Here is a 14377-nt window from a genome sequence, read left to right as displayed (position 1 = left end):
CAGCTCCGGAGCTCGGGGCCCATTTTGGGTAATTTTTCCGTGATTCACAATTCCGAGGTGGATACCGGATCCTTCCCCCCCGACTGTCAGTCCTGCTGAGCCAAAATTCAGGGACTGATGCTCCCATCCAGATGTTGGTACTGGTGCAGATGTGGGCATGGATAGAGATGGGAATTATGGATCCAGATGGGATTTATGGATCCAGATGTGGCTGTGGTTGCAGACACGGTTGATGCAGATGTGGACACAGCTGCAGTTTTGGGCATGGATCCAGATGTGGGCAGGGATGCAGATGTTGACATGGATGCAGCTGTGGGCATGGTGACAGCTGTGGCTCTGGATCCAGATGTTGCCATGGGTGCAGATGTGGTGGACACAGGTGCAGTTGTGGCTGTATACCTAGATGCAGGTGTGGGTCCAGATGTGGGTGTGTATCCAGATGTGGCAGCAGCTGCAGGCCGGTGGTGCCAGCTGTGGGGACATGGGAATGCAGGGGCATAGGGCCATAAGGACATGGAATGCTGGGACACAGGGACATGGGAACACGGGAAAACGGGGGTGTGGGAATGCAGGGACACAGGGGCACAGGGATGCAGGCACATGGGAATGCAGGGACCTGAGGATAGGGAAACACAGGGGTGTAGGGATACAGGAATGAGGAGAAACAGGGACACGGGGACATGAGGACACAGGGACACAGGGCTGTAGGGATACAGGAACATGGAGAAACAGGGACACAGGGACACGAGGACACGGGGGTGCAGGGATACAGGAACATGGAGGAACAGGGACACAGGAGTACAGGGACACGGGGACACTGCAGTCGTCCCCCTCCCTGCTCAGCATCTCGCGCTGCCGGGAATTGCTGACCCGCATCCCAAGGGCTTCGCTCCGCTGCCTCGGCACATTCCGGAGGCTCAGGCGCTGCACCTGCCCGGGAATGGCGTGGCAGGGAGGCCAGATGGAGCCGGAGCTGCTTCCCAGGAATGCTGTGACAGGGAGGACACGTGGAAGCCGGGACGCTTCCCGGGAATGTCGTGGGGAGGCCGTGGGAAGATGGGCTGCTGCCCAGGAACGTGGCGGTGGAGAGGCCACGTGGAGCTGGGGATGCAGGGCAGGAGCTGGGGATGCAGGGCAGAGCTGGGGATGCAGGGCAGGATCTCGGGATGCAGGGCAGGAGCTGGGGATGCAGGGCAGAGCTGGGGATGCAGGGCAGAGCTGGGGATGCAGGGCAGGATCTCGGGATGCAGGGCAGGAGCTGGGGATGCAGGGCAGGATCTCGGGATGCAGGGCAGGAACTTGGGATGCAGGGCAGGAGCTGGGGATGCAGGGCAGGATCTCGGGATGCAGGGCAGGAGCTGGGGATGCAGGGCAGGATCTCGGGATGCAGGGCAGGAGCTGGGGATGCAGGGCAGGATCTCGGGATGCAGGGCAGGATCTCGGGATGCAGGGCAGGAGCTGGGGATGCGGGGCAGGATCTCGGGATGCAGGGCAGGAGCTGGGGATGCAGGGCAGAGCTGGGGATGCAGGGCAGGAGTTGGGGATGCAGGGCAGGATCTCGGGATGCGGGGCAGGATCTCGGGATGCAGGGCAGAGCTGGGGATGCAGGGCAGAGCTGGGGATGCAGGGCAGGAGCTGGGGATGCAGGGCAGGAGCTGGGGATGCAGGGCAGGATCTCGGGATGCAGGGCAGGAGCTGGGGATGCAGGGCAGGAATGCCGTGGCAGGGAGGCCGTGGGAAGCCGGGATGCCGCCCAGGCCGATTCCCGGCTCCGGCTGCGGGTCCCGGTGCGGGTCCCCGCGGTTCCCACGGTGGCCCCGGCCGCGTTCCCGCCGGCAGCCGAGTCCCTGCCCACCCCCACAGCCGTGGGATATTTTTATCCAGCGGCTCCGGCTGCTGCTGACTCACGGGCCCGGAGCCGCCGCTGACGAACCGGCCCCGCAGCGTGGGGGGCAGGGGGTGCTGGGATGCTCCGGCGGGATCGCGGCTCCCGCAGCGCCCAGGAAGGGCCCAGGGGACCCCCGGGAGCCCCTCGGCTCCTCCGCGGCCGTGCCGATCCTGCAGGAGCTGCAGGAGCATTTCTCCGGGAATGTGGGAAACTGCCCCGGCCCCCCCACATGTTCCAGTGCCTTTTGTCTGCTGGAGATGTGGATTCCCAGGGGGTCAGTCCTGCCCTGATCCCAGTGCTGATCCCAACACTGATCCCAGCCTAATCCCGGCACTGATCCCAATCCTAATCCCAGCCTGATCCCAGCATTGATCCCAATCCTAATCCCAGCCTGATCCCAGCACTGATCCCAACTCCAATCCCAGCACCAATCCCAACCCTGATTCCAGCACTGATCCCAATCCCAGTCCCAGCCTGATCCCAGCACTGATCCCAACTCCAATCCCAGCACCAATCCCAACCCTGATCCCACAGTCAATCCCAACACTGATCCAAATCCCAGCAGTGATCCCAGCACAAATCCCAATCCCAGGGCCAATCCCAGCCCTGTGCTTGGAGCATTCACTGTGTCCCATTGCATTGTCCCACATCCCACCTCACCCCACTCCCTCCAGAGCCACCAATGCCGGAGGAGGCATGAGCAGAACTCCAAATCCTGCTGCCATGGGGACTTCCCTGTCATTCCCTAAAAATCCCTGGATTTAATTTGTCAGTATTTGCCTTTCCCCACATCTCAGGGCCTGATTCCCACCCTGGTCCGAAGGAATCATTCAGGGAAAGACCTGGGGGTGCTCCAGGGTGCCACAGGGGTTGTCCTTAGCAAGATGGATATGATGGAATTCCTGAAAGTGGGAGCTGGCAGGATGGGGGGGGTCCAGAACCAGAGGGGTTGGGGATAGGATGGGGTGGGATGCGGATGGGATGGGATGGGATGGGATGGGATGGGATGGGATGGGGATGAGGTTGAGGATCAGGATCAAAATCAAGATCAGGATTAGGATGGGATAATGATGATGATGATGAACTTAGTTGCTCTAATTTTGGGCTAAAATCAGTGCTAATAAAATCCACAAATCCCTCCAGCCCCCTGCAGCATTCCCAAGATTTTTGGGATCAATCCTGTCTGTCCCCAGCACAGGGAGGACGGGGGGTTCATACCCCAGGATGAACAGGACGTGTTGGCATTCCCAGATTGGCTTGGGTGGGAAAATTCAGGAATTAAGGGAAAAGCAGGAATACGATTTTGGGACAAACTGACCCGGATCCGCCAAAAATAGCAAAAATCCTAAAAATCTTCCAAATCCCAACACTGAACCCTGACAGCTGTGTGGTGACTGCGGGAGGGGCTCAGTCCCCCAGACGTGGTGGTGGCACCTTGGGGACACTGGTACTATCCAAGGTCCCTATGTTCCCACCGCCACAGGGACACTCTGTGTCCCTGCACTGTGTCCCTTGTCCCTGTGTCCCTGTCCCCACCACCAGTGCCCAGCACACCCCTTGTCCTGGGGGTGGCACCCAGTGTCCAGGCTGGGCTCCCAGTGTCCTGTCACCCGCCTGGAGGTCCCAATGTCCCCAGACAGCCAAGGCTCCTGGTGTCCCCTCAAAGTGTCCCCATTCACAGAATGGGAGACACTGCTGTCCCCTCAGGCTCAGTGATCCCACTGTCCCCTCAGAGGGGGGGTCCTGCTGTCCCCCTGTCCCTCCTGGGCAAGGGAAGTGCCCCTGATTGATCCCAATCCCTCCTCCCTCCCTCCAATCCCAGTTCCAGCCGGGAACCCCCAGCCTGGGGTGTCACCCCCAACGCCCCCAGCCCCACATCAGGGTCCCACTGTCCCCCCCCACCAGTGCCCCCCTGCTGCTGTCACCCCCCGATTCTCATCACTCCCCCCAGTGTCACCCTGTAACTGTCCCCCCATGTCACCCTCCATGTCCCGCCCCCCAATCCTCATCACCCCAATGTCACCCCCTAATTTTAGCCCCCCTCAGTTCTTGTCACCTCGATGTTCCCCCCAGTTCTTGTTGTCACCTCCAGTTGTCCTCGCCCCCTCCCCTCCTCCATCCTCTCCCTCCATCTCCCTTTCCTGCTCTGCGATTTTTCCAAAGCTTTTCCTGCTGAGAGGACAAAAAACCCCTTTGAGGCTGGCGGGGAGGGGGGGCCCCCGCGGCCCCCCCGAGCGCCCCCGTTTAACCCCTCGGGCACTCAGCGTTACAAATTTGGAACAATATTTATTAAAATACAAAAATACACTTGTTTTTTTTTTTGTTGGATTCGCGGTACAGTCGGATCCTTCCAGCGTTTACAGCCCGAGAGGGAACTTCTGCATCTCCTTCCCGCCTTCCTCCCCCGCCCCTCCGGACACCCCAAACCCTAAATTTTAGCTCAGCTTTGCCCCCCCCCCCTCCAAGAACATTTTAAAGCTAAAACAAGAAACTAAAGTAATTCTAGTGCCCGAGCAACCGGGGGGCCCCCCCATCGCTGCTGCCCGACCCCTCCAACCCCCTCATCCCCTCAGGACCCCCACGAGGCACTTGGGGTCCCCACCGGGACCCCCCCCCGGCGCCACCTCCGATGCTGGTGGCCCCCCCATTGTCACCTCCCCCCCCTCCCCAAGCCCTTAATTTCTCCCAGCCCTCCCCGTTCCATGAGCAGCCCTTGGGGGGGGTGTCCCCATTGTCACCCCCTCCCGGGGACGGGGGGGGGTGTTTCCCACACCTCCCCCCCAATCAAATAAAAGGACTAAAAATGCCATTTTTAGTGAAGGTGGTTACAATCATTGGTCAGGTCTCCCGTGGGGGCCCCCCCAGCCCCCCAGGAGCCATAGCCCTGTGCCGGGGGGTCCGGGAGGCCCGGGGGGGTGACAAACACCGTGGGAAAGGGGGTGCAGAGCAAAGCGGGGGGGCACCCGCTCTCCCCCTCCCCCAGATACCCCCCCCAAACCACCCCCCCAGGCGCTTGCGGGGTTTTCCCCCCTTCCCGTGGGTTTTTGAGGAATTTTTTGCTTGAATACATTGCAGACGTCCATCCCCAGCCCTCAGGCTGCGCCCCCCGCCCCCCCCGAGCCCCCCACCCCCCAAAATCCATTCCTTTATTGCATTGGGAAGGTCTTGGCGCGGGGCCGAGATCCCGCTCCGGTGACGCCGGAGCCGCCGGCGCGCGGCCAAGGGCAGCGCCGCGGGGTGGGGGGGCCGACCTCACCCCCTCCCCCAAATAACCCCCAAAAACACCCCGAACCCCCCCAGAAACACCCCGACAGCTCCCGCCACCGCTCCGGCGTCCCCCGTGTCCCCCCGCGCCACGGCACCGCCGCTCGTCCCCGAGCACGGGGATTTTTCCTCTTATTACCGATTATTTTTTTCCTCCTCTGTTTCTCCTGGTTTGTTTCTTTTTGTGTTTAAATAGAACCTGCGAGTTAGAAAATAGTGGTTTTTTGTAGGAGTTTTGGGTGGGTTTCGTTAAATTTTAATAGAATCTGCTGCTCTTCTCGGCCCCGAGGTTGGCTATAGAAGCATGTACACGAAAAAGAGTCTCTCCCCCCCCCTGTACAAAAGTTGTGTCTATTATTGAGGAATTCTCCTGGTTTTCCTTAGTATTGAGGAATTCTCCTGGGTTTCCTTCTTTTTGGAGTTCTGCTTTTGTGCATCTATTGCGTTTATAATAATTCGGGGCCGGGGTTGGAGGGGGGGGGGACGACGACCCAAAAAAAAGCAGGAAAAATCCCCCAAAAAAGAGTCATATCTGGGTTTCCTGAACTTTCTCCTTGGGGTGGGTCTGGATTAAATAGGGGTCGGCCAGGGTGGTCCCGGGGGGGTGCAGGGAGTTGCCCAGCGCGTTCTCTGTCCAGTGGGCGCCGTGTCCGGCCTTGTAGGTGTTGTAGTTGAGGTGCTCGTGGATGTTGGGCAGCACCACGGCCCCCTCCCCTGCCCCACCGGCCGGGGCGGCCGCGGGCGTGGCCGCGGTGGCCGGCGCGATGTCCTCGTCCACCTGGATGATCTCCACGGTGCGGGCGGCGGTGACGGTGCTGCGCTGCTGGTGGCGCTTGCGGAGCTTGTAGAAGACGATGAGCATGGCGGCGGCCAGCAGCGTCACGGCCACGAAGCAGCCGATGATGATCTTGGTGGTCTTCATCACCTCGTCCAGGCTGGTCTGCAGCTTGTCGCCGGCGTCAGCCGTGGGCACGGCCACCTGCTTGGGCGGGCGCGTGGTCTGCACCAGCACGGTGGTGGTGGTGGTGTAGGCCGGCTGGTAGCCCGTCGAGGTGGTGGGCACGGGCTTGGTGAACTTGGGGGACACGTCCTCGGGGGAGATCTCGGTGGTCTCCACCGTGACGGTGGTGAAGAAGCTGTAGTTGGAGGTGTTGAGCTCGGCCGTGCTGACGTTGAGGAAGGCCGAGGCGTTGGAGTTGCCGGCCACGTTGGTCACCATGCAGGTGTAGAGGCCGGTGTCGGTCAGCAGCACGTGCGAGAAGTTGAGGGTGCCGTCGTTGAGCACGGAGAGGCGCGGGTGGCTCGAGGCGTGGCTCAGCACCGTCCCGTTGGGCAGCAGCCACCGCACCGAGGACATGGAGGGCGTCCGGCAGCGCAGCTCGGCCACGCGCCCCTCCGAGATGTTGAGGTCCGCGGGCGCATCCATGATGAAGGGCGCCGAGCACTGGAAGGAGGTCTGGTCCACCTCCACCAGGAAGCGGCCCCGCATGTGCAGCGGGGCGTGGCAGCGGCCGCAGCAGGTGGAGTTGGTGGGGATGTACTCCCGCAGCCACCACGACAGCCAGAGGATGTCGCAGTCGCAGTCCCAGGGGTTGTGGTGCAGGTGCAGCTCCACCAGGTAGCGCAGCGGGGCGAACAGGTCGTGGGGCAGGGACGACAGGTTGTTGTGGGCCAGGTTGAGCTCCACCAGCGCCGTCAGGTCGTCGAAGGCGTTGCGCTCGATCAGGTTGATCTGCGAGTTCATAATCCAGAGCTTTTTGAGGGATTTGAGCCCGTGGAAGGAGCCCGGTTTGATCTCGGGGAAGTTGTTGCCCGACATCTCCAGCTCCTCCAGGCCCACCAAGGGCGTCAGGTTGGGCATGTCCTTAATGTTGCACATCCCCAGGTTGAGGTACTTGAGGTTGTACAAGCCCTCGAAGGCGCCCTCGGAGATGTACTCGAGCTTCTTGAGCTCGCCCAGGTCGAGGCGCATGAGGGAGGGCACGCGGTTGAAGGCGTAGCTGGGGATGCTCTCGATGGGGTTGTTGCGCAGCCACAGCTCCCGCAGCTTGGACAGGTACTCGAAGGCCCCGCTGGGGATCACCGTCAGCCAGTTGTCGAAGAGCTCCAGGGTGTTGAGGCTGGCCAGGCCGTTGAAGGCGCCCACCTCAATCTGCCGGATGGCGTTCCTGCCCAGCTGCAGCACCTCCAGGTGGTGCAGGTGGCGGAACGTGTCCGCCTGGATCATCTGGATGTTGTTCTCCATGAGGTTGAGATAGCGGGTGTTGGAGGGGATGCCGGGGGGCACCTCGGCCAGGCCGCGGCGGGTGCACACCACCTTGCTGAACTGGTTACTGCAGGAGCACACGGAGGGGCAGCTCTGGGGGCCCGGCGAGGCGGCGGCCGTGGCCAGGAGCCACGCGTGCAGGGTCAGGGAGGCGGCCAGGAGCCCCGGCCAGGTGCGGTGGCGGCGGTGGCGGCGGAGGTGGTGCACAGTTACCTGCCACAAGAGCTTCATGGTGTGGCACGTTCATCATTCACCATCGTCTGGGGATGGCGGCGAGAACAGGAGAACGGGCTCGGGGCCCCCCCCTCTCCCGGCTCCCACGAGCTGGGGGGCCCCGCCGGCCGGAGGGGAGGGGGGGGTCGGGGTGCCGGGGTCGGGGGGAGGCTCCGAGGGGAGAGGGGTTTGAGGAGGGAAAAATTAAAATTTAAGGGGGGGGGGGGAAAAATCAACGGTAGGTGCTGGGGGGGGGGGTGGGGGGAGAGGAGGAGAAGGAACCCCCCCCCGCCCGGCCCCGCTCGCCAGTACCTACCTGGGGAAGGGGGATCGGGGGGTCCGGGGGGGCTCGAGGCGAGCGCGGGGGGCGCGGGACCGAGGGGGGGGGGGGGGGGGGGGGGCCGGCTCCCAAAAAAAAAAAAAAAAAAAAAAAAAAGACAAAATGGCTCCTGGAGGCTGCGGTGCAGGATGGGGGGGGGCCGGCCCGGCTAAGCGGGGGCCCGGCAGCCCCCGAGCGCGGCCAACCCCGCGGCCTCGCACCTCCGCCCGTGGGGCCGGCCCGGGGGGCTCGGCGGGGCCCGCATGGCCGCCCCCCCCAGGCCGCGGGGAAACGGCGGGGGGGGAACGCGGGGAAAGTGGCGAAAAAGGAAATAATTAAAAAAAAAAGAAGCCGGGAGAAAAGGAAGAATTGGGAAAAGGGGAGGGAGCGGAGGAGAGAAAAAGTGGAAAAAAAAATGAAAAACGGGGAGGGAAATGGGAATGGGAAAAAAAAAAAAAAAATTGGCCAGGAAAGGGAAATGGAAAAGGAGGTAAAAACGGAATAAAAATCTAAAATAAAATCGTATCAAGATAGGAACGGAAATGAGGATAAAAGTTAAAATAAGGCTAAAATCAGATGAAAAACTAAAAATAAAAATTCAAAATATTAAAAAAAAAAAAGCCCAAAACCCAAACAACCCGGACGAAACCTAAAAATAAAACAGGAAAATAAAGATTAAAAATAGGCCGAAATAAATAAATAAATCGCGGGGAGCCCCCCCCGGGAGAGGGAAAAACGCGGTTCGGGGAGGGAGCGGGGGGGAGGAAAGGGCGTCGGCGTGGGGGGGGGGGAGATGCCGGCGGGGGCACCTCCCGGTAGCGGCGGCGGCTGCGCTGGTGGCGGGGCGGGGGGGTCCCGTCCCGTCCCCTCCCGCGTGTCGTTCCCGCGTCCCCGCGTGGGTGTCGCGTTCAGCGGCGGCGCGGGGCGATGGTGGCGGTGACAGCGGCGGTGACAGCGGTGGCGGTCGCGGTGCCGGCGGGCATCCTCCGGTGGCGGGGGCCGCGCGGGGCGGTGCGGGCGGTGCGGGCGGTGCGGTGCGGGGCGGTGCGGGCGGTGCGGGAAGCAGCCGCGCAGGCGGCTGGCTCATCCTTTTGTCCTTCAGTGCGAGCGCGGATGGATTGCTGCTGCCGCCGCTCCCGCTGCTCCTGCTGACGCATCCCGGCTCCGCACAGACCCCCCCGCGCCCCCCCGCACCCCCACCCACCCACCCACCCGCCGCTCTCCGGAGGGGCCCCCGCCGGCCCCGCTTCGGCCGGTGCGGCGGCCCCGGAGCGGTTTTGTGCGCGGGGAGGGGGAGATGCGGGATGCGCCGCTTCCTCCTCCTCTTCCTCCTCCCTCCCTCCCGCCGCCTCCTCCTCCTCCCCCTCCCCGCAGCCCCGCTCGGGGCTTGTGGAGCGGGGGGGGGCCGCTCCCCGAGCGACCCCTCCCCGGGGCCCGGAGGGACGGACGGAGGGACAGAGGGACGGATGGACGGAGGGAGGGACGGAAGGGACGGGGGCAACGTGGGGCTCGGCGGCTTGGAGGTGACGAGGACCGGGGGGGACCCCCCCGCCGATAGGGGACCCCCAAGACCCCCGGCGCTTGGGGCTGAGACCCGACCTGAGCTGTGACACTGATGGGGAGCTCCAGCCCTGCAGGGGTGAGGGGGGACACGGGGTGACTGCCAGGGGCTGGGGACAGGGACCCTGAGACCTGATGGCGCTGCTGCTCTTTGGGGCCCAGGTTGGGCTCTGCACCCCCAGCTGTGCCTTGTCCCCTCTCTCCCCCTGGGACTGGGGGGCACGACACCACCTGCAGCCCCTGTAAGCACCCTATGGCCCCCCTGCACTTGGTGGCACTGGTGGCACTTGGAGCTGTCACCTGAGTGCCGCCACTGGGTGTTGGGGACCTCTGTGGGGCTGGTGGCCCCTCTGGGACATCCTGTCTGGCAGTGCATGGGGGCACCCCAGGACCCTCCTGTCCTTCCTCACTGGAGTCACTGTCCCCATGATGGTGGCACGTCCCCAGGGGGCTGCAGCTGTTCTGATGATGTCCCCCCCAAAAGCTGCAGGACCTGGTGGCCTCCTGTGGGTCCCACCTGTTCCCTGTCCACTGCAGTTGCCACATCTTGTCCCTGAGTCCATCAATGTCCTGCATATCCCCTGGCCAGTGACGTCTTGGTGACAAGGGGGACAGGGACACTGTTGTCACCCTGAGGCACTGGGGAGGTGCCAGAGGCGTGCACAACGTGCTGACCCCAGGGACCAGCCTGGCACTGGCAGCCCTGGGGACAGCGAGTGGCCTGGGGCCATGTCCCTGCCACACACCGGCCTTGGCAAGTGCAGTTTGGTGTCCAGTGCAGTGCCACGTCCGGTGCAGTGCCGTGTTTGGTGTGGTGCCGTGTTTGGTGTGGTGCCATGGACAGCCTGGTGCCATGTCTGGTGCAGTGCCGTGTCCAGTGTGGTGCCATGGACAGTGCGGTGCCGTGTCTGGTGTGATGCCGTGTCCAGAGCGGTGCCATGTCCGGTGCAGTGGCTGTGGACAGTGCTGTGTCTGGTGAGGTGCCATGTCTGGGCTGGTGCCATGGCCATTTTCAGTGCCATGTCCGGTGTGGTGCCATGGACAGTGTGGCGCTGTGTCCGGTGCAGTGCTGTGTCCAGTGTGGAACCATGTCCAATGTGGTGCTGTGTCCAGTGCAGTGCCATGGCCAGCGTGGTGCCATATCCAGTGAGGTGCCGTGGCCAGTGCAATGCTGTGTCTGATATGATGCCATGGCCAGTTTTGGTGCCATGGTTGGTGTGGTGCAATGTCCAGTGGGGTGCCATGGCCAGTTTTGGTGCCATGGCCAGTTTTGGTGCCATGGTTGGTGTCGTGCAATGTCCAGTGGGGTGCCATGGCCAGTTTTGGTGCCATGGCCAGTTTTGGTGCCATGGTTGGTGTCGTGCAATGTCCAGTGGGGTGCCATGGCCAGTTTTGGTGCCATGGCCAGTTTTGGTGCCATGGTTGGTGTCGTGCAATGTCCAGTGGGGTGCCATGGCCAGTTTTGGTGCCATGGCCAGCATGGTGCCATGTCCAGTGAGGTGCCATGGCCGGTTTCAGTGCCATGTCCAGTGAGGTGCCACAGCCACCGCAGTGTGAGGACACGGGGACACCTCCAGGCTTTGGGAAGCAGCGGAAGCAGTTGTGGTGGGATGGGTGAGCTCAGGGCTGGGACAGGCTCCATGTGGCAGCACTGGCAAAGCCAATCCCCACTGAGAGGGCAAAGGCCATGGCTGGGGTTTGAACCATCGTGGTGTGGCCCATGTCACCCTGGACCCAAACCTCGCTGTCCCCAGTGCCTCGGCCACACACCTGGCATTGTCCTGTGCCATGTGCTGTCCCCAGGGCCACACTGGCCACAAGTCCCACCCATCCCAGGGGGAGATGTGATTCCCAGGGTGTGATACCCAGGGTGTGGTTCCTGGGGTGTGGTTCCTGGGGTGTGATTCTCAGGTTGGGATACCCAGGGTGGAATGGGATAAAGGATATGGCAGGACCTGGTGGCTTTGTGTACCCCATGGGTGGGTCCCCCATGTCCCTTGTCCCCCACCTCAGGTCCCTGGTCCAGGCTGGGTGCAGGGAGGTGATTGGGGGGGCCCCACCTGGGCGAGCTCGGAGTGCTGGGAGTAGGTGGCAGCTGGGGCAGGCTGGGATGGGGACAGGAGCCCACAGCTCATGAGATTCCCCGGATCCCACAGGTTGAGGTGGAGGTGGAGAGCATGGACAAGGCCGGGAATTTCATTGGGTGGCTGCACATCGAGGGCGTGAACCTGTCGGTGGCGCTGGTGGAGCAGGCGCTGTCCCGCGTCCACTTCACGGCCGAGCGCAGCCCCTACTGCAAGGCCCTGCTGGCGGCCCAGGACGCGGCCAAGCAGAGGAAGGAGAAGGTGAGGGGGGCCAGGGGACCCGCCCCAGCAGTGTCACCACCCCAGAGACATGGCCCCATCCCAAAAGATGGCCCCACCACACCGATGTCCCCACCCTGAGATGTGCCCACTAAAGGATGTCCCCGTGTCAAGGGGTGGCCTCAATCCAGGAGGTGTCTCCATGCCAAGAGATGTTCCCACTGTGAGGGGTGTCCCCGTGCCAAGGGATGTCCCTGTGCAAAGGGATTCCCCACCCCAAGAGCTGATGGCCCCACTGCAGGAAATGTCACAACCCCAATTAATGTTCCCACCCACTGGGTGCCCACACACCAAGAGGTGATGTCCCACACCACCATGATGGATGTTCCCATTCCAAGAGGTGTTCCACCCAAAGGAATGTCCCCACTCCTAGAGATAGATGTCCCCACCCCGAGAGAGGATGATTGCATGCCAAGAGGTGTCCCAAGATGAGGGATGTCCCAGCCCAGGAATGTCCCACCCCAGGGATGTCCCACCACAGGATGTCCCAGCCCAGGGATGTCCCAGATGAGGGATGTCTCAGCCCAGGGATGTCCCACCACAGGAATGTCCCACCCCAGGGATGTCCCACCCCGGGGACATGACCCCCCCCAGGCTGAGGCCTGGCCATGTTCCACTGCCGGGTCCAGCCCCCCGCCCTCCCATTGCTGTCACCTGGAGTGTGGCAGGGGTCCCCGTGTCCCCCCAGGTGTGGTCCCACTACGAGGAGACGCCGGTGGAGGAGGTGGTGCCGGTGCTGGAGGAGAAGGAGCGCACGGCCAACTACAAACCCGTGTTTGTCACCGAGATCACCGACGACCTCCACTTCTATGTGCAGGATGTGGAGACAGGTACGGGGGGACACCAGGGCCCCCCCAGCATCCAGAGGTGCTCCCCAGACCGGTGGTGGGGCAAGTTGGCTGGGATGTGGATCTGTGGCTTTGGTGGGTAACACCCAAATCTGTGTGTCCAGGGTGATGTGGGGTCACCCCTTCACCCCCCAGGGCCATTTTTGGGACCAGGATAGGGGTTCATGATTGGAATCCAGGTTTGGGGTCCAAAGGTCTTGGGGCAGGGTCTGGGATTGAGGTCCAGGTTTGGGATCTGGTGTTGAAGCCATTGTTGGGACTTGGGGTTCAGGCTTTGGGGCCACACTGAGGGGCGGGATTGGGGTCAGGCTGGGGATGGGGCTGGGGGTTTATCCTGGATATCCGGGGCCCTGCAGGTGCCCAGCTGGAGAAGCTGATGGAGAACATGCGCGCCGAGGTGGGCGCCCACCCACCCGTGGAGGGCTCCTTCGTCCCGCGCCGCGGCGACTTCTGCATCGCCAAGTTCGTCGACGGGGAATGGTGAGGAGGGGACGGGCTGAGCCCACGGGCTGGGCCAGGGCAGCAGTGGGGTGTGGGGTGAGAACCAAATCCCCAAAATCCCTCCTGCTCTGCAGGTACCGTGCCCGGGTGGAGAAGGTGGAGTCGGGTGGCAAAGTGCACATTTTCTACATTGACTACGGCAACGTGAGTGGCACCGGGGAAACGGGGGGGAAAACTGCCCTCCATCCATCCATCAATCCATCCATCCATCCATCCATCCATCCATCCATCCATCCATCCATCATCCATCCATCCTTCATCCAGCATCCATCCACCCATCCCTCATCCATCCATCCATCCATCCTTCATCCAGCATCCATCCACCCATCCCTCATCCATCCATCATCCATCCATCCTTCATCCAGCATCCATCCACCCATCCCTCATCCATCCATCCATCCATCCATCCATCCATCCATCCATCCATCCATCCATCCATCCACCCATCCCTCATCCATCCATCCATCCATCCATCCATCCATCCATCCATCCATCCATCCATCCATCCATCCATCTGTCCATCCATCCATCCATCCATCCGTCATCCATCCATCCATCCATCCATCTGTGGATCCATCCATCCTTCATCCAGCATCCATCCACCCATCCCTCATCCATCCATCATCCATCCATCCTTCATCCAGCAACCATCCATCCATCCATCCATCCATCCATCCATCCATCCATCCATCCATCCATCCATCATCCATCCATCCATCCATCCATCCATCCATCCATCCATCCATCCATCCCCTTGGTGTCCCTGGTGTCCCCTCTCGCTGTCTCCCCTCTCTGATGTCCCCTGGTGTCCCCCTGGTGTCCCCACAGAAGGAGACGCTGCCCCCCAGCCGCCTGGCCCCGCTGCCCCCGGCGTTCTCCCCGCGGGTGCTGCCGCCCCAGGCCACCGAGTACACCTTTGCCTTCATCCAGGTGCCGCAGGATGTGAGTACAGGGGGGCTCCTGCTGTCACCCCATACCTGGGCCCCCACTGTGATCCCTGACCTCAAACCTCCACCCTGTGTCCTGCCCATGGGCCCCAACCCTGTGACCACAATCTGGACCCCAAACCATCCCCCCCAAACTGGTTCCAGTTGGGAACACTGAACCTGGGACCCGCCTGTGTCACCTGACCCCAAACACCAACCCCAGCTCCCC

At 62.3% G+C, this 14377-nt stretch overlaps 2 protein-coding genes across 2 annotated transcripts in view; one reads left to right on the top strand and one right to left on the bottom strand.

The window, feature by feature from the left end:
- The window catches only part of LOC118698183 (staphylococcal nuclease domain-containing protein 1), a 79675-nt gene that overhangs the window by 63571 nt on the left and 1727 nt on the right, over positions 1–14377 (top strand). The window contains exons 17-21 of the mRNA XM_036401291.2: positions 11667–11855; positions 12562–12703; positions 13078–13201; positions 13297–13366; positions 14051–14164. Coding sequence (XP_036257184.1) covers positions 11667–11855; positions 12562–12703; positions 13078–13201; positions 13297–13366; positions 14051–14164 — 639 coding nt within the window. The remainder of the gene's footprint in view (positions 1–11666; positions 11856–12561; positions 12704–13077; positions 13202–13296; positions 13367–14050; positions 14165–14377) is intronic.
- On the bottom strand, positions 5170–7993 carry LOC118698184 (leucine-rich repeat-containing protein 4). Its single transcript, XM_036401292.2, has one exon. The coding sequence runs from the start codon at positions 7647–7649 to the stop codon at positions 5679–5681; it is 1971 nt and encodes a 656-aa protein (XP_036257185.1). The 5' UTR covers positions 7650–7993; the 3' UTR covers positions 5170–5678.

The sequence above is a fragment of the Molothrus ater genome, chromosome 5 (genome assembly GCF_012460135.2).
Source record: "Molothrus ater isolate BHLD 08-10-18 breed brown headed cowbird chromosome 5, BPBGC_Mater_1.1, whole genome shotgun sequence".
Taxonomy (NCBI): domain Eukaryota; kingdom Metazoa; phylum Chordata; class Aves; order Passeriformes; family Icteridae; genus Molothrus; species Molothrus ater.
Note: the sequence above shows the minus strand (reverse complement) of the source record. Positions and strands in the feature narration are given on the sequence as shown.